General features: G+C 40.4%; 1 protein-coding gene across 3 annotated transcripts in view; it reads right to left on the reverse strand.

The window, feature by feature from the left end:
* The window catches only part of elp4 (elongator acetyltransferase complex subunit 4), a 71,984-nt gene that overhangs the window by 44,086 nt on the left and 3,621 nt on the right, over positions 1-24,277 (reverse strand). Inside the window, exons 2-9 of one of the 3 annotated variants that reach the window (XM_047363249.1) lie at positions 24,215-24,250; positions 15,633-15,704; positions 15,378-15,499; positions 13,038-13,172; positions 11,533-11,669; positions 8,661-8,739; positions 5,191-5,388; positions 1,535-1,643 (exon numbers count right to left, since the gene is read on the reverse strand). In XM_047363249.1, the coding sequence (XP_047219205.1) occupies positions 1,535-1,643; positions 5,191-5,388; positions 8,661-8,739; positions 11,533-11,669; positions 13,038-13,172; positions 15,378-15,499; positions 15,633-15,651 (799 nt within the window). In that variant the 5' untranslated portion in view covers positions 15,652-15,704; positions 24,215-24,250. The remainder of the gene's footprint in view (positions 1-1,534; positions 1,644-5,190; positions 5,389-8,660; positions 8,740-11,532; positions 11,670-13,037; positions 13,173-15,377; positions 15,500-15,632; positions 15,705-24,214; positions 24,251-24,277) is intronic. The other 2 variants (XM_047363248.1, XM_047363247.1) reach the window with 2 other exon arrangements.

The following is a 24,277-nucleotide window of genomic DNA, read 5'->3' on the forward strand; positions in this document are numbered from 1 at the left end:
TTGCCATTGTTTCTCTGCTTTTGTGTCCTTATAACTGAGGAACTGGTAAATAATTTTTTCCAACTATTAGTGTACTAATAAAAGATAAACACAAACTGTGAGTTCGTGTAACAACAGGAGGAAGAGGTGTGGGATGTGTTTTATACTCTCGACTCCCCTTGTTACTTGATTCCAGTATAGTGACATTTCCCTAAAACTGTATATGCACTGTAGAAGTAGGGTGGTACAAACAAGCGTGACACAGAAAAGGAAAAGATCGAGGGAGTAATGGAGAAAGGAAGGCAGATAGAGAAAGTGGGGGATGGTGGGTTCTCTCTGTGCACTTGGGTGATTTCCCTCTGCCTGATTTGCAGTGACAGGCTTCCCAGCATGCTTTGAGCAGCCCTGAACTGCTGCCGCAAACACACATACACACACACACACATGTACTCCCCTTCTCGCACCAGATGCGTTGGCACTCATCAACACACATCAAAACAATCATACACTTAAATGTATTTCAGAAGCCCACTCCAGAATTAGTTAATCAGGAAAAGTATGAGATTTTAAACTGAGTATTCAAGCAACACCAACTCCAAAAAACCAAAGGACTTTTGCAGCTCAAAGGGAGTTAGGAAAGTGATGCCTCCATAAAACTCCTAGGTTGTATGAGGTTTATAAAACTTGTTTACCACTGCTGAATGCATACAAAATGCTGTAGAGGGCCTAAGAATTGTTCTGGAGGAAACTATGCAACCTAAAACTGAGTGTTTTTCATGTGCCACAACTTAAAGAGTTGAGGGATGGTGGGGAAATGCAAGAAAAAGCAAAAGAGTGAGAGGCAGAGTTTCAGATGCACAGCTAAAAATACCTCCCTCACTTATACTGACCTTTATGTGTGGAGAGTGATAGAAAAGAGGAAAGCGAGGAGAGATATGATAAAACTGTGTTGTAAAAAAAATAAAAATAATGGTGAGGACCGGAAGACAGAAACAAACTCTGCTCTACCCTCCCCTCGCCTGCCTTGGTTTCTTTCTTTCCACACGTCTCCTTACCGGTGTCCTGTCTCTCCACTGAAAGCTTTGCCCTCCATTTATTAGCAGAGCATGCTGGCCACGGAGACATTGAGCGAGAGATGGAGAGATGCAGGCAGAGAGGAAGAGAGAGTGATGGTGAGAATATCGATTCCCCAGTGTTGGTCTGCTCTGCTCCAGAGCCTCAGGGGTATGGGACTAGGGATGGAGAGTGGGCGAGGCGAGAGGGAGAGAGCCTCTGCTGGAGGTGGAGGGGGTGGAAAGGCAGGGATGGAGGGAGGTGAGGGTGCGAGGGAGAGAGGGGGTACAGCGTGGCAGCTGAATCCCCCCCGGCCTGTCTACTGAGGAGCACGTCTGATTGAGCAGCAGCACGCTAACATGCACTGACAGCCTGGCCTGCAAGGGGGCTGCCCTGCCTCCATCCACAGCCCAGCTCCGGCTTTAATGCACTGCCTCTGTGTATGTGTGTGTATCTGATGGAAAAGAGACTGAAAGATAAGCGAGTGTGTGTGTGTTTGTACCATGGTAGTCTTTGTAAAGAGGGTTGGTCTCTCTCTCAGAGCCTTTGAATGATTCCAGGGCGATGGCATTGTCACACAGCCGAGTTATGCTGCCCATTAGAGCTCTGTCCTGCAGGATGGAGAGGGATCGAGAGTGAAGAACACAAGCAGGTAATTAAAAGCCTCCTGACGGGCCGTCAGTTTTCCAATTAATTTAGGTCATCATTTCCTGCCTGTGACTAGGTCCTCTATGACCATGACTTATGGGAATGTAATAAGGTGGAGAGGGTAAAGTTATGGTTGAAGTCACACAGGTGATCTGAGGGCAGGGACCTTACATCAGTAACATATACCATAACACATACAAAATGAATGTAATTTAAACAAGTAACAATTTGGCATTATTTCCCGTCAAAAAATATGTTTGAGAAACAGGTTAACTGCTGGTGCATAAACCAAAACCTTTGAAAGGCAGGGCAGGATAGAAGTATTCAGGCAGGTTTGATGAGAAGAGCTCCCCCTACTGGTTACAATAGTGATAAGAGGTGAAGACAGAATATGGCAAAGTGAAAAATATCCAGGAGGTTAGATGTAGAAAGGGATGTGAAGGAAAGAGAGAAGGATAGGGACAGTGGGACACAGGGAAAGGGGGAGTCCTGCATTATTAATCCCTTTCCCTCCTGAATCATTCACATCCTTCTCTCTGTGTTGGCTGCCACTGCCTAATGCAGTTTTCATGCCTTCATGTCTTTTTCCCCGCTCTTTCTTCCTCCTTTTCTTTTTTGTCCTACTTTTAAAGTATGCATATCCTAGCAGTCAGTACCACAACCTCAAAAATAAAAGTACCTCATATGACTTTTTGTGCAACAGTGGTGGGGATCTTAACAGTTTGGATTAAACTAAAAGTCTAAAAATTAAAAAGGCAGAAAGTAACCAACAATGTCCAATAAAAATATTGCAAATACTTCTCCTGGGAAGCAATGACAAGACAGAGGTGCGACTTAACCTGACTTTAAATTTTTAAAGTCAGAGCACTGCAAAGTGTTCACTGGAAGCAGCTCAGTACAGTGGCAGCAGGGCAGAATGAGGTCAGTAAGGAGGGAAATCAACAGCTTTTCGCCTTCATAAAGGTGGTCAGAGCATCTCAACTGCAGATTTTAAACCTTATTCAAATACAACAAATGCCTTCAACAATGATTTCTATGGTTCTCCAGTTAGAGTTGCAGAATAAACCTAGATCCACCTAGAGTATATATCATTAACAAACATCAATCAGACCAGTATGATTGATGTCTCCATAAAGAATTTGATTGAACATGATGTATTAATAATGTTAAGTGACATATAAAAAAAATAAAATAAAAAATAACAGTGTTAAAAGAACAAGAAAGAGGGGTTTGGGAATATAAACTTTTAAAAATATATGATAAATAATAATATAAACTAAATAAAGGGAAATTTTATAATTTTACAAATTACAAAATCTGTAATACCATGAAATTACTGGAAAGATTTAATATTTATGGGATAATGTGGACTGAAGTTTTAGCCCTATAGAACTTCCTGGGAATGTCTGACTTTAGCCAGGACTCTATTAAACAGTGTGAAACTACCAGACTAGTGGCAGAGGATTTTCAAAGTAAAGTAGCTTTACTAAACGTTAAAACTCTAGTACACAGGACAGGTTTCTTGAAAAGTTCTGCAATATAGATCTGATAATTGAATGGAACCTCTGGAAACACCTGAAAACGATTGTGGATTGACATGCCCTTTCTAACCATATTAAACTTTTGATTTTTCCTTCTGTCCACAAGAGGATTATTCGAAAGATTACATCTCACTGCTGAAAACTGTACGTTTGTGTCTAAAATGTTCAAAAGTAGATTTCTTTTCTTTTCAATAAATAACAAGAAATACTTTGCAATCATTTGTATTTAAGAGGATTAGAAACAAAAAAAGTCTTAGACACACTTAAAAAGTTTTAGTTTGTAATGTAGACAATGTACGCTACATTTTTGGGAGAGCCATATTTTGCACGTGTAAGGACTGGGAGCGGTTGCAGGATATTGTATGATGGAGGAGAGCCTAATTAATGTTTCAGATGGACTGTGGCTCTGGGCTGCTGTGAGGAGGCTTTCAGTGAGTTGTGCAGCTTCCTAAGGTGCTCAATAATGGATTAAGTATTGTAGACTAGTAGCAGTGGGCTAACTGGCTGGGACCACTATGTTTCAGTCAGTAAAACCACTTCTGCTAGTCTAGACTGTCTTCCAAAGGCCACACCCTCTTACCTAGCTATCTATATTTCTATGCAAATCAATGCCTGAAATAAGGCTCATTACCTGTCGCTAAAGTTATCACCATCTTGATGAGAGCAGCCTTCACACATTGGTGATGCTTATGCTCTTAAGACAACAGCCCAAAGTGAGATTTGAAATGGTTAATCACATGGTCATACCATAACAGCCGCTAATTACCTCCATGTTGGCTTTGTCACCAAACACCTGATTCAGTCCAAAATTTCCCCCTCTTCTCTTTTCCAACTCATTCACTTCTCTCCCCAGGGTGGAGAAGGGGGAGGGGACAGATTAAGGGTTGGGAAGCCTGGCCAGAGTGGGACAGGAGGACCGCTCCCACCACAGCTGACATCTGCTAGTTAGCCACTCTACCTTATTTTGACTAGGCCAAGCCGCCGCACACAGTGCGTACAGGCCCGGAGCCAGAGAGAGTTGTGACAACACAGCTGTTCTCTGAGCTAGGCACTGACCTATATCTTTGAATAAAGAGATCACAAACAACACAGAGTCAGTGTTCTTCAGAATGAGTGCTCTTTAAGAGTGGGTCAAGAGTGGCCAGGTTAGTTTCGTACAAAGATGGCTTTGGAGGTAAGTGTGCCTCTATGGTTGATTGTTTGGGGAAGGGTGGTGGTTTGCCATATGCCTCAGCAGATGACTCCACCTTCACACTGAGAGGCCAGACTGGACACAGACTCATAGCCCACTACACAAACCCCACCCAATATCATGAAGACACACAAACAACTTTAAGGAGCCCCATATGTAAGACCTTTAACCAGTTTACACACTGTGTGCAACTTTAAGTTGAATCTGTTGACATTTTTGGATGGAACACAGATTATATTTCTGTACATAAATTTGATCTGACCCGTCCTTTTTTGGTCAGGTGCACAATACACGATATTGGTCAAAGAAGAATGAAACAAAAACAGGTTTTAGCTATATTTTCAGGACAGGAAGAGTTCATGAATCCAAACTGTAGATTATTAAATCCGTAATCACTGCAAAATCATTCAGCCCAGGTTTGACTGGATATTTTGGTTTTCGTGCTTGTCTCAATTAGAGGTTAACAAAAATCTCAGAAAAAATGCTCTTTTGTGATTTCATGCACAAAATAAAGGGTTTATAAGTTCTGAAATTTTAGATATCTTTCTGAGGGTATAAACAGGTTTAGAGTCCAGCTGCCAAAAAACTTAGTTTTTTATTACTCTTTTCACCCCCCTCAACAAAATGGTGCTGAGGGTGGTGGATCATAATGCTCAAATGAAAAACCTTCACTGTGCCCAAGTCAAACATAAGAAGGAGCTTTAAGATACCAATACCAGGTGAAAGTTCAGAACCCTGTAACACAAGAAAGAAAGTATGTGTCAAACATTATATTACCTGGATGAGATGAGAAGGTATAGTTACTACAGCAACCGACAGTGACGACCTCAGCAACGCACGGAGCCCATACAGAAAGGTAGTCAGGGCGTGGCTGTGTCTAGGTTTGTCATGGCAACACAGGTCATCCCCCCACAGAACTGAGCCCAGAGAGTGAAGCCCCACACGCAGGATGTTACGTGACTTTGACTGTGAGAAATGTAAAAAGGGTTGGGGGGACAGTTATTTTAAAACCAACAAAAAAAAGACAAACATAAAAATGTTTGAAGTCTTACTGAAGAACATGCAAGTTACAGAAACCCAAAATCTCAGTTTCATCTGAAACTTGGGTGCTGCTCTCTTGGGCCATACTTCCAAACCCTGGGTGAGAGCAACAGACAGACCGCTCAGTGGCAGAGACGATTGGAACACAGAGCCCAAACGTGACTGGACACAACCGCCCAATCACAGAAGCCATCTGACACATGCACAATGGACCTGTCAGACAGGCTTCCAATATGGCCGCCACCCAGAAAACCCCAGCACATTCTTGGCACAGCGGTGATGCTCTGCAGCCAAGGGGGGCCTGGGTAAGGGTGGAGTGCCTTGCCTTGAACCCCCCCACGCACACACACATACTCCACCCCACCACAAGGGATCAACTGAAACAAACTTTTTTTATCCCACATTGGTGGGATATATATCATTGCACCTCAGAAAATGGAGAAGCTGTCCAAACTGTGTGAGAGTTTTGGTCCTATATACAATCGCCTTTCATTTGGGCTTTCTTATAGGATGGCTCCTGATTACTGAGGTGAGAGCCAAGAGTGATAAACAAAAGTCAGCTTTGAAATCGACTTACTTTTTGATTCAGCCTTTTCCCTAATTTAACCCTCCTCCTCTATTAAGGCAACTTTTCCAATGTCTAATCAGCTCAAATTTTCATTGCTTCCTCACCCAACTGCATGACCTAAACTTTATTTGGGATCTGGAGTTGTATTGAACAGATCTAAAAAAAATAAACACCATTGTTTAACATGGTTTTTAAAGCTGCCTTGGCATTTCCCAATAGGACTCTCACATTGGACATTACATTCATTTGTCTTTGCACAATATACTATCAGTCTGTATCTCAGCCTGCTGAAACATTAGCATTCTGCACATGTGTGCAGTAGTCACAATGAGACATGCCCTTTCTTTGTTTAGTAGTGTTTTCCTACACAGGTTTTGAGAGCAGCAGAATTAGAAATCTATTTTTATGTCTGACGCCCCACAGGAGGTCCCTGCAGTAACACAACTGTTGCTGTGGCAACATCAGGATGCGACGACAAACTTAACTGCTATAGTTTAGCCTATAGAAAAATCAGTGGAACAGTGCCAGTAGGGTCCAGCCAAAGACCAGAGACCAGTCATATAGACTACTAGTCTGGAATCATAACCCAATCAGAAAGGAGTCTGATAAACCTCAGAGACCCCTGTCTCATTCTTCTGAAACTGTTTTATATTTCCAAATATTATTCACCAAGCCAATGTTAATTTTAAATGTTGTACTACTTCCCAGTTGCTGAAAAACATCAAGAAAAATAAACAACCCCGTCTACCCTGTTATCCAACTGGGCATGTTTTGTGCCAGCGCCCATGTCGCTCTGTGCCGGTTTGCATTCCTGGACTGTGCCAACAGTATGTCAGGTGGTCCTGCTGCTTTAATGATGTCAGCAGTTAATCTGGTGCTTGAATGACAGCACTTGGGGGAGAAAATCCCATGTGTGAGTGACAGGAGGAGAGGTGGCTCCAGGTGACGAGCAAAGGGTTCACAGAAAGTAGGTGAAACAGGGCATAGATACTGTTAATGCAGAGTCCCACAAAAAAATCTGTGATCTTCTAAAAAATTATATTTTAAAGTCTTTAAATGTGTTTAATTTACATGCAGTTGTGCATATTATAATGATAAATGTTTGGCTGTTAAACAGTATAAGTATTATGAAAAAAGAAAAGAAAAAAAGAAAAAGAAAACTTTAATTTGATCCCATTTATTCAGTTGGCGGGGACGGAGTACCTTGTAGAGGAATGCTTTTTATTTTTATTAAATTGCTGGTGCATAATTCTTGGCACTCCTCAGAAATAAAGGTAACCGGTGCATTTTACATTTTTGAATGCACACAGTTTTTTTAAGTTGATCGGAGTAATAAGGAACATTCACTTATTATTCCATTACTTTCTGTTTCTATAGATAATAAAAATGGGCATTTGTCAAGCCACTCTTTAAAATGGGAAAGAAGACTGCACATGCCATTGAAGTAAGGCAAACTTGTTTTGATCTGGATGCAGTCTGGAAAAGGCAAACAAAAAACATCTACTTATTTATACCCATATCTACATACAGCCAGACAACTGAAAAGTATAAAACGGCTGGAACATTCAATTCAAACCTTCAATTTCAGCTCCATTTCAAGCAATACCACATTTCATAGTATAAAAGCAATTTTAGTCTTCTGGGACAAGACATTTTTGCTTTTGTTAAATCATAAAGACATTCATGGCATGGTTCAGGTTAAAATTAAAATACATACAGAACTTAAAGATTTCTTCCGGTTATGCTTTTTTCTCACACTTAAATGTCAAATTTTTATGTTAAATAAAGAAAACCAGAGTAAATACAAAGTAAAGTTTTGGAAAAAATGGGGCAAACAAATGCATCTAGACCTTATAAATTGTTTTGAGTTCCTTAGTAATCAAGCATTTGGAGTAATTAGCAATGAGTCTTTTACATCACTGTGGCTGAACCTTTGCTCAGTTTTCCTTGAAGAATTTAGTTTTTGAGCATCAAGGTCAAGCCACAGCATCTCAATTAGATTTAAATCCTGACTTTGACTAGACCAATCTAATCCTTTTTCTTTTTTGGAGTCACTCAGAAGTGGACTTGCTAGTGTGCTTCAGATTATTGAAAACTACTAAGATACATGATAAATAGTATCACTATAAAATTTGAAATTTTAGTAAGATGACATCCCGTCTGAAGACAATGGTGTGTAAAAAAATAATAAATGCAGCAGGTTCTTTAATAGCAGTAATACGTTTGAATCCAAGGGAAAATAGCATATGTCCCTAACCTTTATCTGATACTGAATAACCTCAAAAAGGTGCATTAAAGTGCATACTGTTGATTGATGTGTCTATGGACCACAAAGTGTGGGAATTCTTAGTATATGATGAAAAAACATGATTTCTCATGACTAGACTCATCTATAACTTATCAGATCCAATCAAAGAAATCCGCTGATGGCTGCATTTCTACTGTTAGGCAACAAATTTATCCTCACATGATTAACAAAGTAGATTATTTATAAAACAAGTGCTACTAAAGCTAGAATGACTTAAATGTTTTAATATTTTTACAAAATGTTAAAATGGCTTGTAGTGTATAACACTAAGAAGAATAAATTGTGTTTTGGTCTTATTGAAACAAAGCAGAACAGTTTTTGGGTTCTTACCATGGGGGCTGCCAAATCAAAGCCCTCTCTGTGTATGACCTCTTGCAGTGACCTCAGTAAGGCAGAGTAGGACTCAACTCTGGGATTGGAGAAAGAACGAGACATAATGAACACAGTGAAGTAGGAGAACACAAAAGGGGTTACCTAAAATGTGCAATCCATCACCAAAAGCATTTTGATAAAACTGGGCCAAGCTGATCACTGCAGTAGCCTAATCCTCAATGGCTGCAGTCTGCTCCTCCTGACTGTGCTTTTCTGGAGCTACCGAAGCAGACAGATGATCTATATCAAGAGATCCAATTAATTTATTTGGTTGATTAAATTACAACATGACTGGTTCACTGTCAGCTCCCCAAGGATCTGATTGTGCCGAGACAGACAGACAGATGAGGTGCACATATGCAAAAAATGTGCGCACAACGGAGAGGAGATGAGGGAATAATGGGCTCATAGCTAAAACTAACAGAGAACAGCATTTTGGTGTTTAATCAAGGGTAAGATGTGCACCACTGACAGGGGCTATGAAGTACCATCGGAGCAATATTTAGCAACAGTCAAGGGATGGATTACTGCCGAGCCCTGTATGAGCGTATGGGATCACCAATAATAATGTTAACCCCATCTTTTTACACAGGACCCTCCACTTAGAAACACCTCACCATTGTAATGACCACTCTGTGGCAGCTCACTGTGGGCTGCTATGTCAGCTGTCAATTCAACCTGAGAGCCACAAAAGCTGATACACATAGGTTGGCCACACGCCCAACCCCCACATAAAGAAGGGAAGCACACACTTGTGTTGATTACACTTGGCCAAGTATATCAATGAACTCTATTTCAGTTCTTCAGCTCAACAATGGTGCCTCCTGACCCTGCTGTGGCTAATGATAGAGCTGCACTGGTGAAAGAGGGACACGTACCCTCCACGGCCTCTCTGCCCATGCCCCAGCTCTGAGGCGGTGGGGGGCTGGGACGGTCTGACGTGAAGTTACACGCAGGAGGTTGCCACTGGTTGGCAGTCATTGTGGAGACCAGCATTGTGTTTTCGCTACCCCTACTGAGCACGGCTCATTCAGGTACCCAACGAGGTCTAGGTGCGTAGCTACAGGGGCTAGCGCGTCAGCTAATTAGGATCATGCACTGGGAAGCGTCTTTATCTTGCCGTTCCTCTTTCAGTTAGGGAAGAAAGAACGAGGGAAATGGGATGCTTGGTCTTAAACAACAGGATCTGTATCACCTAGAGAGCAATTTGTGCCAATTATGCCTTCAAGTGAAACGGAGCAATTTAACAGCTAGGGTATCAACATGGGGCAGCGGACACGTGCAAGGGGGAGTAGCTTGCTTCTGAGTTTGTGTGTTACATGAATGTGTAAGATGTGCACTGAGTGTGTGTGTGTGTGTGTGTGTGTGTGTGTGTGTGTGTGCATGTATTTGTGTTGGTACTTGGGCAAGCCTCACGGCACAATGGTGCTGTGAAGGTGTAGCTTCCAGCTGTCAAAATGCCTCTGAGATCTATAACCCATTCACACTCTACAACAGCACCACTATGTCACCTTCACTCAATGCTGAGCAACACGGGGAGATTTTTCCTCCCACGTTCTTTCCATTAACCATCATTACATTCTGATATATAACAGAGGTCACTTTCTACCTCAAACACCACACTTGTGAAAAATGTACATTTTAACCTGAATACCTGCAACATTTAATGTGTTTGTACGGGCAGTTTGTTTACCGGTCTCTGTTTGCTGATAGAAAGAATGAGGGATTCTCTAAAGCCTCCTCCAACATCCTCTGTGCTCCAGATTGCTATATTTACCCAGTTCAAGCGAGTGTGCCTTCGTGTGTCCGTGTGTGTTCAGCAGCACTCTCTGGGTAAAGAGCCTGCGCGACCTCTGAACCCTAAGTACACTCAACGCAGGAGAAATCAAACAGACGCTGAGCAAACAACACCCTTATTTAAATAGACATATGCAACCTTTTCCAGGAGGCTGAATGGCCCGGCCGGTGGCAAACAACGCAAAACAGGAGATGAACCAGGCAGATATTTAACTGATTTCTATTAGTTGTAAAAATAGTAATTATACTGAGTGATTCATGATGATTATTATTTCTTCATGAATGGAACATTTTGAAATTAGTGTTTTATCTGATTTCAACAAAACAACTGTAATTAAATTAAATTAATTATTTAAATAAACTGAACTGAACTAAAATTTTAAAAGGAGTAAATCAACTTAGTGATATGTGATCCTCCAAACTACTATGGCATTAAATCCTGATTTAAATACACTAAGTGAATGTCACTAGAATTGATCAGAATCAATTATGTTGTTTTGTTTCCAGAAGTAAAAAAAAGAAAAGTCATTTTACTCGAGTTGAAACAATTGTTTGATTAGTTTAGAGATTGCCGGAACAATGATTAATGGCATCTACATTATAAATTTAACTGATGCATTTAATTTCAGGCAAAACAAATATTAACTTAATGAAGCATTTACAGTTTTATTTAACATTATGCAACATTTGCCATTTATAATGTAACAACATACCTAAACTAATTCAACTAGGATAAAAAAAATGATCTAATGAAGCCCTATTTTCTCAGACTTCGCATGTTGTTTACTAGGATTATTTATATAGCATGTGTTCTTTAAACTCTGCAGCTCTGTCTCACTGCATTATTGGTTCACCCGTTCTTTCGGGAACATTGCCATGTTTACTTACATGTGTTCATGGGGATGGGAAGCATGGGAAGTTGTATTTGTACAGCCCTGTTATGTGGATGATGTCGCGCTTATGTGCCTATGTTCATTGGATTGTGTCTCATTGGTTTTGCCTGTGTTTTGAGGCCAATGTCTTGCTCTTCTACCTGTGTGCCGTTGATGGCGGGGTGACGTGATCTGGAAGGTAGAAGAGGTGGCACTTGGTCGCTTGGCGAATTTCCACCTCCATCGTCTTCGAGACATCATAGTAGTGTCCGAATCGAGAGGAAGACGCCAAAGCACTCTGAAATAAATATTAAGAATAAGAATTTAGCACAAAAACAAATAATTCTAATTTATCTAGCATTACCAATTGCTTTTAAACTACATGCAGGACTTACACGCAATATTTAAAATGAAACAGCTCATAGCTTAACAATCTTATTTGTTTTTCTAAAAATGCAATACTATGGCAATGCAATTGCATTGTTTATGGGTCATTCCTCAACATTTCTGCAGCAGAAAAGTTAAATAAGCACTACAACCAGCCTCCTAATCATTTCTTCACATAAATGTCCACTTCTGGCTGTGAAAGCGAACATGTCAGGGAAGCAGGGGAAGGCGGATGTTTTCCTGCAGCTGAAAGAGAGAGTTTTAACTCTTCTTTCTTGGTAAAACCACGGTCTCCATTGTGAGAGGGGCCCTTAATCTACTCCTAATCTGGATTAGGGCCCCCGGTGTGTCCCTCTCCTGTCAGAACGAGGGGGTCAGCAGGGGCAGCGGGGGGGTAGGGGCTCATCTTCTCTTTGTGAACCAGGGAACCCGCTTAGCGTTCCATCCCCGCCCTGACGGCCTCACCTTTGATCTGATGTCTTCATCAAGAGAACCTCACAGTGGGCCGTGCCAGGAGAGGTGTGTGTAAGGGGAAAGTAAGCGTTGACTCTCGGGGTGAATTTGGGATGCAAATCCTCTGGTGGGGCTTACTAGTGGTTTGTAAAGACGATTTTACAGGGGAAGGCGGGAGAGTTGAGGAAAGGACACAGATATAAAGAAGTTTCCAGGGTGAGAGAAAGAGGTAGAGGATCCCTAGGGACACACTGTGTTCTGTTAATCCACATAGCGATATGGATTACAGACCGACGGGGGTAGACTGCAGAGAAGTAGAAGGGGAGGGTCACCTCTCCTCAAAGCGGAAGAAAGAGTGTATAGCTGCCGACCCTAGCAGGGGGAAAGGCAGGGATTTGGGGGAAGACGGAGGCGCAGGTCTGGGTCATAGGGTTGAGCGAGCAGACATGTCAATGCACTGCCTGCAAAGTACTCTTGTTTCCCAGGCTAAGCAGGGGTGCAAGCATGTGTATATGTGTGTGTATATGTGAGCTGGGGGAACAGTGAAAAGCCTACCTATTGCCAGCTAAGTGTGAGTAATCTGTTGCGGCTCTGAAAAGGGAGACCAAGGCCTCATTCACTCCACAAAGGAGTTTAAAGGTAGATGGATTTAGTGGTCGAGACCATTGTCAAAAGACTAAAAGCAGAGATCCAGTACTGAGCATTATCATCCTATCATTAGGAGAGACACATGTTGAACTTTCACTAAATAAAGATTAAAAAAAGTGCTTTTATTAGACTGTATAAGGTGGGAAAATGGTTTCATTATAAAGGACACACAGGTCACCTGCACTTTAGGAAGATTCTGATAGCGCCAGGCAATCTTCATGGCATCCAAACTCTCCTGAAGCTCACCAGTCAACCGGGAATGCTCCACAGGTTTGGGAACAGCAATATCATCCAAGATGGGGGCAGGAAGCTCCTAAACAAAATCATACAGTAAACCAAATTAAATATTATATCTGCAAACAGTAAGGAATATTCTTAAAAATGAAAACACAACAGCTGTCTATTTGAGTGCACTTTGGACATTTTTAAATGATAAAGCAGGAATTTTATAAAATTGTAACCGGAAAAGATTTATTTTCTGACAAATTCTCAAGTAAAATAGTTTTAGAACAATCAATAAACTTGGCCATGTTTCCAAAGATTGATTGATCAATCAATCAAAGTTTATTTTTATAGCACTTTCAAGAATCCAAACGATGCTCACAGAGCTTTGCATGACGGAGTATAAAGCAATTTGATGTACATCACAAATGGTTAGGACAAAAAATGTCTAATCAGATAATAACATCATTAAACACAAAACAGCATGAAAGTCTTAATTAAACTTTTCATAAAAGAGACCCAAATATAAAACTAAACTTTCTGATGATAAGGACAGCAAATGTTAAAGTCAACTTTATATTAAAAAAAAAACATTTTGCTATTTAACCTTCACCACTTAATTTATAGATTTTTTTAAATTTAACTCGTAATAATTGTGAACAAAAAAAAACTAATTGTATTTAATATTCTCTTTTTCCTTTGGCAAGACAGACATCAGCATATGTTAAGACAGGACAAATTACAACAACAAACCACAGGCAAACACTTACATAATGAACATTTTTAACAATGTTCCCCAGTCAGAGTAAAGTTCAAGGGCCATATAACAATGTGACATTACCCAGAGTGCAGCAGACATGACTTCAGATTTAAAGCTACATGTAGACCTCATTTAGACATCAGTCAACGATACGTTTATTTGTACTCCTGATTTAGATGGATATATTTCCTCAAGGTTTGGACCAAGCAAAACTGTCTTGTCTAAAAGTGGTCTAAACCTAGATTTAAAATTAAAAAAACACAAAAAACAATCACAAAAAGGCCAGACGCATAAACTGAAACTAAAAGACTGCTTCATTTAATCCAGTATTATACATTAATTCCATCCATATTTGCATTGTCATTTTGCATTTTAGTGGGGGGGAGGCTGTTAAATGTGATGACATCTTTACATATTTACAGTCTGCTGATGGATGGATACACACATTTAAATCTTAAGTGTCATTTAACAACCGGCTGCACAAGATGTGTGCTGTCAGCTTTCTGGATATCACAGTTAAAGTTCACTTCGTGTTGTTAGAAGATCGTCAGTGGTGTAGCAAGAATCACAATTTCCATCCAGAACCCCTAAACAGCACCACTATGACAGAATTTTTTAATAAAGTGGGAGGGCCGGTGGCGACAGAATGTGGAGGAGGCAGAAGAGGAAGGGAGTTAGTTTATAATACAAATAAAAGTAAAAATGTTTTGCAACCATAATTTCAGTCCTGGATTTATATATTATCTGAACACAGAGATGTATCCTCATAGATAGTTCACGTAGACGTGACTGAACTTTTAGTTGTATTTTTTTCCTGTGGGCTCCTCTCTCACCCGTTTACTTGTTCAAATTCATTTGTGTTGAAAGTCCCTTTTCGTCTAGAAGTTTATATAAACAATAGTCTTTGGAGAGTAGGAGTAAATAGGATGTTTTCTTCACCTGTATAAGACAAAATAAAATTGCAAACTAAATAAAAACTCAGTAGAATTAGCAGGGAATTCGGTTGTTGAGCAAATGCAAAGAAGCATTGCATTTTAAATTAGCACAGTGCATTTCTTTCTGCAACTTTACACCTACGGAGATTAACATACTGCAAATACAACTTTGAAAAAACTAAATAATTTGATATATACCCAGTGGGACTCCCCCTCTTCTAATAAGTCTTTGATATGCAAAGAGAGGGTGAGGCAATGAACCATCCCACTATCAATCAGAGGGAGAGAAGCACCTCCCCTTTGCTGGGAGGCAGGCAGCTTCTGGGGACTATGGTCCTGTTCACAGATTGATATGCCGGGAAACATTTCAACAATGCCACGACCATACCACTCTCGACCTCTCAGATACCCCTGTTGACCCTGACACATGTTGGAGAAAGCTGCGGCTCTGAAAGAAAACACTCGAGAAGTAGTCTCTGAGAACTTTAAGCAAGTAAATGTTTAACAATAAGGCTTTTCTTTTTTTACACAAGACAGTATTAAAAGAGGGCCAAAAACTTTCTTCAAAGGACACTACATTACATGGTGTCTCATCTTCTACCTGTAGGATGTCATCAGGAGTATCTTGAGCTGTTGCCACAAAAAGTTCATGCCGACACACCACTCCTTCTGCCAGGAAGTACTTCAAGATCATGCGGGAGTAGCTGTCATATCGGTCCTCCTCTAACAGAGAAACAGAGACAAGAACCATCAGATTATAACGCATGTAAATGACAAAGTGAGTAATGTCCATGAAAAAGATAAATAGATTAATTAGTTATGGTTGTCTTCATATTTATTGCTTTGAACACCTCACCATACGTCCAGCAGTTCATGCCCACATCTCCGCTGCTAGCTGTAATGGCTGTAAGGACCACCTTCTACCTGTCTTATGCAGGCAACACACAACGTAGCAATCAACATGGCACATGAATGTAGGTGTCATACAGAGATCTGACTATCAAAGTAAAAAGAGGACATCTTCAGCACTAATTCCAACATATTACAGTATTCCTGTCCACTTTCACCAATCGTGTCCCAAACCAGCGGCGTGGGGGTGAGGGTAGGCGAGAGACACCTGCCTTAAGCATTTATCTGGCTCTTTCCACACAACAGAAAGGTACATTGGTTGACAGGACGACTGTCAAGCAGAGAAAAAGTGTGAAGAAGATAGTAGTCATCATCAAAACACTTCCTGACACCTGGTTCCTTTGAATCTCTCCACTTTTGGTTGCATCCTAATGGCAGTGGCATATTTTTGACTTCCCTATTTGGAGTTTCATTAACACAAAGTATTTTTGAACTTAAGAGAAAGTTGTAAATCCCAGAAGAATTGACATGGCAGCATGTAGACCGGTGTCTCAGCCAGTAAAATGACAGGTATATAACTCCAAATGTAAAAATTGCCTTCACAAAAAGAGCCCTTCTTCTTGTACATGGCAGGCCTTCAACATGACAAACGCCCCCTCATCAGCATCATCATTATTATAGCCAACAGAGGAGGGCACATAGCTCTGCCCAGCATGCCACTGCTGCTTCCAGTCACCGTCACCACTTTGTAAAGATTCCATAGGCCTTTCCACACAATGCCAAACAGTGGGCACATGGACAAAGGCAGCAGTGACAGCTGAGGTAATAGGCATACAGCTGACAGCTTGGGAATGACATCCTGATGTGTCATCCTCGGACATTTGGAGAATTCCCCCACCCTCCCTCCCACGTTCCCCGGTCTGCGTTTTCACCTATGGACTTCAGATGGCCCAGTAAATTCCACGGCTCTTCAATTTGTTGTCGGTGGGGCTCCCTGTTCTCTTATTGATGGGTTTCTAGGTCAGCAGGCCTTTGTGGCTTTCAGCAGGCCCCACAAAGACTCCCAGATGGGCCCTCTCAAGATGGGGCCTATTGTGGTTGTGTTTCTATGGGAGCCTTACAAATGGAACCTCCAGGAGTCATTAGGCTGTTGAGGCAGGGGGTATGAGGAGGGGGCTGGAGGTGGTGGGGTATAGGAGCAACAGGGGGTGGAGGACGGTTATGTCTCTGAGGTAGATCAGTCACTCTGTACTGTCATAGGATGATTTTTTTTTTTATTCTTTTTTTTTGCTTGACTATGGTTGCAAAAAGAGAAATGATTGTGCTTCATTTGCCTTCAAAAAAGGAACTGGGAGTGCAAGTTTCCTGAATCATATTTGCAACAGCTGCAGGGCAAAGAGACAAAAGATCTAGGTCAGATGTTTTCCTCCAATATGTCTTTGGTCAAAGAAATAATATCTTTAGCTTACAGTATAGAGCAGGTAAAGAAGATGGACAGTTAATGAAAACAAGCATTAGAAATTTATATATTTTTTCCAACTATAAACTCTGTTAAAGTAGTTTCACTTCAGTTACGTTATTTTATATAGCATCCACTCTGAACAAAAGTCATCTCAGCTGGTTCAGCTTAGTCTAATTCATCTCTACAATATACAGCCCATTAAAACAGAAATAGGGGATTTCATAATGTGAATGTCAATGTTTCATACTGAACTTTCCAATAACTGACAGCAGTTTGCTTCAGATTACTCTGATGTCTGGCTAATAACGAAACGATTTCTGAGATTAACCAAGATTACACATGCCGACTGCAGTCCTGGACAGCGCCTTAAGGTACTGAACACATCACCTCTAATGTGGCATTTGTCTTTTTGAATTACACTAAAAAATAAACAAATCTGTAAGTAGCGGAAATTTGAAAACAGCAAACCATAATATTATGGTTTAGTTTTTACATTATATGTAAAAACCTGGTTGCAATCATATCCATAACCTTCAACAGCCAATGTAGGTTAAATACAAATGTTTTAAGCTGTCTTTTTTCCATTTTTGGTTAATCTATTTTCTATCTATTAAACTAGAGAAGTGCCTATCATCATTGTGATTGGTTATAAAAAAAAAACAGTTTTACTAATTTCCTAGTCAGATAAATGCATAAAAATTCAAAAATATGACCTTTATCTAATATTCTGAAGCACGTTTTTATTTTCTTTTTAAGCATTTTAGAATCGGCAGGTAGGATCTCGAAGGAGCCTGGGAATCCATGTCAGCCAGGAAAAGCCTAATCAGTTAATTTCCAATTAAATCTACATAAACACATTTAATTTCCATTTACAAACAGATATTTTAAGCTTTTTGTTTACGTCCATACACTGCTAAACAATCTAAGCAGCGTCTTTTTGTTACTCGAAGGGCTGCAATATCAAAATGTAAAACAGCTTGAAGTCATTACTGAATAAGGTGGCATTTAAATCAAAGAAGCATTAATCTAACAAACGAACGAAACCATAAGTGGCCAACAATATACAAACGAGGCAGCTTTGTTTCTCTGCTTGCAGAAACACAAGAAACCCTCAGACAGCGGCCATAATGGAAAGATCCCCCCTCTGGGTGACAAATCAGGACAGACAGCTCAAGACACTTCAAAGGCAGACAACGACCAGTCTAATAATTTTATGTCTGTGTGTCACAAACAGGGCAACACGGCTAAAGGGGCAGGCTATACTAGAAGATACAACACAAATAAACACACACACTCCAAACTTCCCCTCCGCCCCACTCCATCCAGGAAAAAAAAAAAAAACCCAAACACAACGATCATATACGGCACTCTTTCAGAGACAAACACAAGAGAGTGCTCAGCACACACACGCATTTCACCTTTACTGTGTCTCTCATTACCAGATGAAACCAACCGTACATTGATTCACAAAATGGAAGGGAAGAACGCATTAGTGTGTAATCACTGACTCCTGCATCGATTGGGGGGATGAATTAAAGGGCAAAGCAATATCATCAGTTGGTATAGGCCTTGTCTACACACAAATTACAGCTTCAAGGGGAAACATAACTACCCTAACCTCACTGTCCACCAGTGCATATAGCCTCGCCTACAATGAATGATAATAATAATAATAACACTGTGGAAGACATTTAAGCCCCTAGAAAACGCGCTTGCGATTTATGTTATTCTGAAAACTTCTATAAAACATCTGCAGAGGAGCATATTAACGAAGGAGCAAGCGAAAAGTGTGAACACCTGGGATTCTAACTGGAGACCTTCAGTTTATTAGTCTATTTGTCAGGCTGCTTGAGAGTTACGCACTTAGCACCAAGAGCCTGTGGATGGTTCCTAAACAAGTTGCCAGTGTCAGCTTTTGGAATTGAGCAGACGTGTAGTTTTACAGTTTTTTATTGAAAATGAATCATTGTCAAAGTGTCATCACTGAGAGGGCAGTAAGGGGTCATTTAAAGGAGAAGGCTTTAATGCCTCAGGAAGAGGGCAAACCGTGAGTCTTGGCATATGATATACATATTATTTCACCATTCATATGCTGTCAAATATTATTTGGCCCGATAGATTTTTTTTCAAATTCCAGATGAAAAAAACAAACACATTTTAATATCAGGTAAAGATGGTCTAAGTAAATGTAAAATGCAGTTTTTCATTTAACAAGAGAAGAAAGCAATTCAAATGACGTGAAAGCGGGATTTAAGACCAGACTTTGACTAAACCACTCCAAAACCTTCATTTTATCTTCAAATTTTAAAGGAGGAAATGCTCAGTAGTGCCAGAGCCCTACAAAGACATCTCCAGTGGGCCACTGGTGGGAATGTTTCTGACCAAACTAGTAGAGACAGATTTCAGGGTGGCCTAAGGGCCGGACGTCCTCTAGTAGGCCCTATGCTCATCGCCCGGCAGGTTCGGCACTGGCACCCTGTTCTTTTCATAGATGAGAGCAGGTTCACCTTGAGCTCATGTGACAGATGTGAAAGGGTCTATAGAAGCTGCGGTGAATGTTCTGCTGCCTGCAACATTTTTCAGCATGATCGGTTTGGTGTTGGGTAAGTGTGGGCTGGGGAGGCATATAAATGAAGGGGCACACAGACCTGTACAAGATAAATGATGGCACCCCAAATGCCATTAGGTATCAGAATGAAATTCTTAGGCCCTTCCCTGGTGCAGTGGGTCCTGGGTTCTTCCTGGTGCATGATGATGCTTGGCATCATGTGGCAAGAGTAAGCAGGCAGGTCCTGGAGGATAAAGGAATTGATACCATTGACTGGCCTCCAAACCTCCCTGACCTAAATCCAACAGAACATCTTTGGGACATCATGTTTAGGTCCATCTGATGCCACCAGGTTGCATCTTAGTTTGTCCAGAAGCTTAGTGATGCCCTGGTCAGGATTTGGGAGGAGATAACCCAGGACACAATCCTTCATCTCGTAAGGAGCATGCCTTGATGTTGTCAGGCATGCATACAAGCACATGGGGGTTGTGCAAACTACTGAGTACAATTATGAGCAGGTTTCAACAACATTTCAGCAAATGGGACTAGCTTGCCGCATCAGTTTTTCAGTTGAGATTTCTCGGTGACTTGAAATTAACCCGTGTGGGTTGATCATTTTCTTTTTCATCAAATGGTGTGGTATCCTTTTCTTCCCAACTGTTTGCTCATTCCATATCAGTATGGATATCCAGCAATTTCTTTTTCCAAATAATATCTGATTTATTTAAAATATTCCTTTGTTTTTTGAAGCAGTGTACTTTCTCATACAATAATTTTTCTTCATGCTAGTCTAAGAAACTTATATGTCTAAATTCTAGAGTCCTCTTCACTTGGCTCATCATTGTGAAGCAGCATTTCTTTGAAGTTGTGATGCTCTTGTAATCATCCAAAACTCATGCTTTCCATGGGACTCCAACTGTTTTCATCCTCAAATTGACAAACTGTTGATGCACCAATGTTCATGCCATCTCTCTGTGATGAATTAGTTGTTTTCTTAAGAAATAAGGATCAATTAACCTTTATTTATAGAGTACTTTTCATACGGCCAAGTGTAATACAAAGGGCTAAAATGAAACCTTGAACCAGCAAAATACTGTCTACCAGATTAATGGATGAGGAAGTAAAAAAAGGACATTCTGTACAATAATGATGAATTCTACCAACGAAGTCTACACTGTAAATCTGAAGCCCATAAAAGTGCATATTGGGCATGGTTTGGTAAAAAAAAAGCAATAGAAAACATGTTTCAGTGTTCAGATATTATCGATTTGAATTTGCATACTCCTTGTCCTTGATAAATATAATGAATGAGACATTTAAAGCTGGGTTGGGTTAAAAATGACTACTCCAAGTTTTTAACATTAAACTGTTATATTCATCACTATAACAACTTAGTGATGTACTCCACTAATCTATCTGGTATGGAAATGGCGAGAAGAAAGTTACTGTTGAAACAATAAGGTGTAAAAGGTTAAATTTGCAGTTTTCCACAAGCCATGTAGGGGACAGTGCAAACATGTAGAGGAAGGTGATCTGGGCTGGGGACAGAAAGGGTGAACTTTTACACCTAAGCGCAAAATGAAATTTGTGGTGAAAAACTAACACTGTAGAGCACCATAAAAGCTTTTTAATGGTTATGAAAAGATGGATTTAGCTAAATAAAAGGCAACACAGGTAAAAAATGTTAGAAGCTGCCAAAGATTTTAAACTGAGGCGGAGGTTCACCTTCTAGATGGACAACGACCGTGAACATACACCCAGAGCCACGATAGAAGAGTTTAAATCAAAGACTATTCATGTGTTGTTGGCCGAGTCACAGTCCAGACCTAAAATTAATTGTGAATATGCGGTAAGAGTAGAAAATTGCTGCTCATAGATGCTCTCAAAATCTTTAATCTGTAGATGTGTAAAGCTGGTGGAAACTTACCCCAAAATTCTTACAACTTAAATTATAGCAAGCACTAGTTCATTTAGTGGGGATGACAACAAATGCTATTACCTCTTTATACACTTCTCTGGTAAAAAAAAATGAAAACCATATATTTTTTCCTCTTTTACCTCATAACTATGTGCTACTTTGCATTGGTCTATCACATTAAATCTCTATACAGGTCATTGAGATTTTTGGTTGTAATGTGAAGTAATTCAAGGAGTGTCAATACTTTTGCAAGGCACTGCATTTGTACTAACACCAGCCGAGGCAGCTTCTGCAGAACAGGTTTCAAAAATGGGGCTGCATCAACTATACCAAACCAAAGTTCAAATGTCTGAATAATTAACGTTAGTATCATTTATCTACATAAACTAATAAAATACTACCTTGAACATGACATCGGTGTAACTTTGGGAACCTACAGTATAGACCAAATGTTTGGACACACCTTCTCATTCAAAGAGTTTTCTTTATTTTCATGACTATGAATATTGTAGCTTCACACTGAAGGCATCAAAACTATGAATTAACACATGTGGAATAATATACTGAACAAAAAAGTGTGAAACAACTGAAAATATGTCTTATATTCTAGGTTCTTCACCTTTTGCTTTGATTACTGCTCCGCACACTCTTGGCATTCTGTTGATGAGCTTCAAGAGGTAGTCACCTGAAATGGTTTTCACTTCACAGGTGTGCCCTGTCAGGTTTAATAAGTGGGATTTCAAGCCTTATAAATGGGGTTGGGACCATCAGCTGTGTTGTGCAGGAGGTGGATACAGTACACAGCTGATAGTCCTACTGAATAGACTGTTAGAATTTGTATTATGGCAAGAAAAAAGCAGCTAAGTAAAGACAAACGAGTGGCCATCATTACTTTAAGAAATGAAGGTCAGTCAGTCCGAACAATTGGGAAAACTTTGAAAGTGTCCCCAAGTGCAGTCGCAAAAACCATCAAGGGCTACAAAGAAACTGGCTCACATGAGGACCGCCCCACGAAATCGAAGACCAAGAGTCACCTCTGCTGCGGACGATAAGTTCATCCGAGTCTCCAGCCTCAGAAATTGCAGGTTAACAGCAGCTCAGATTAGAGAACAGGTCAATGCCACACAGAGTTCTAGCAGCAGACACATCTCTAGAACAACTGTTAAGAGGAGACTGTGTGAATCAGGCCTTCATGGTAAAATAGCTGCTAAGAAACCACTGCTGAGGACAGGCAACAAGCAGAAGATACTTGTTTGGGCTAAAGAACACAAGGAATGGACATTAGACCAGTGGAAATCTGTGCTTTGGTCTGATGAGTCCAAGTTTGAGATCTTTGAACGGATGGACTCTACATGCCTGGTTCCCATCGTGAAGCATGGAGGAGGAGGTGTGATGGTGTGGGGGTGCTTTGCTGGTGACACTGTTGGGGATTTATTCAAAATTGAAGACATACTGAACCAGCATGGCTACCACAGCATCTTGCAGCGGCATGCTATTCCATCTGGTTTGCGTTTAGTTGGACCATCATTTATTTTTCAACAGGACAATGACCCCAAACACACCTCCAGGCTGTGTAAGGGCTATTTGACCAAGAAGGAGAGTGATGGGGTGCTGCGACAGATGACCTGGCCTCCACAGTCACCGGACCTGAACCCAATCAAGATGGTTTGGGGTGAGCTGGACCACAGAGTGAAGGCAAAAGGGCCAACAAGTGCTAAGCATCTCTGGGAACTCCTTCAAGACTGTTGGAAAACCATTTCAGGTGACGACCTCTTGAAGCTCATCAACAGAATGCCAAGAGTGTGCGGAGCAGTAATCAAAGCAAAAGGTGGCTACTTTGAAGAACCTAGAATATAAGACATATTTTCAGTTGTTTCACATTTTTTTGCTCAGTATATAATTCCACATGTGTTAATTCATAGTTTTGATGCCTTCAGTGTGAAGCTACAATATTCATAGTCATGAAAATAAAGACAACTCTTTGAATGAGAAGGTGTGTCCAAACGTTTGGTCTGTACTGTATATCTCTAAAGAACTCAAACCCACTACTATTTTGGTCATCTTGTTTATTTATCAATCTATTTTTTTCATAAATGATGTCTTATTGGATAGTTTCTATCTACTTGGATCATGTAGTAAGAAATCTGACTCCTGTGGCTCTTTGATTTGTGCCGACATTAAGAAATAAACACATTTAGCTGCAAAGATTCAGACTTTGTAGACAACGGCATAAACTCCTTCTTAACCGTGAGTTACATGTTACATTCTAATTAAAAATATATAAAAATTAATAATTTCCTACACTTAACAGTTGAAACAGAAAAACATTGCATACTGCACTATAAATAGGGAACTAATAATCCATCAAATGTTCTTTTTATATCCAAAAGGAGCTTATATCTACAAGGCTGAGGAGAAGTGTAGCCTGCTTATCCCAGGCAAGACAAGCCTTTCCATGACCATCATAAAGTTCATGTTTATTTAAAGAGCTGTGTAAGGGATTTTACCTTTTAACACACTTGAGTAAAGCTAAAAAAAATATCCCCTCAAAAAACAATACACATATTTTAAGACTGATTCTACCAAAGAGAGATAAGAAACACAATGTGTTGAAAATAGACAAGAAATTGTCTATTTGAAAATGTAAAGATAAAGGCTCACCAATGAGAAGCACTGTGCCAACTGCTAATCCACCACCTGTTAGGGAAGGGAAACATATTATAA

The sequence above is a fragment of the Girardinichthys multiradiatus genome, chromosome 4 (genome assembly GCF_021462225.1).
Source record: "Girardinichthys multiradiatus isolate DD_20200921_A chromosome 4, DD_fGirMul_XY1, whole genome shotgun sequence".
NCBI lineage: Eukaryota > Metazoa > Chordata > Actinopteri > Cyprinodontiformes > Goodeidae > Girardinichthys > Girardinichthys multiradiatus.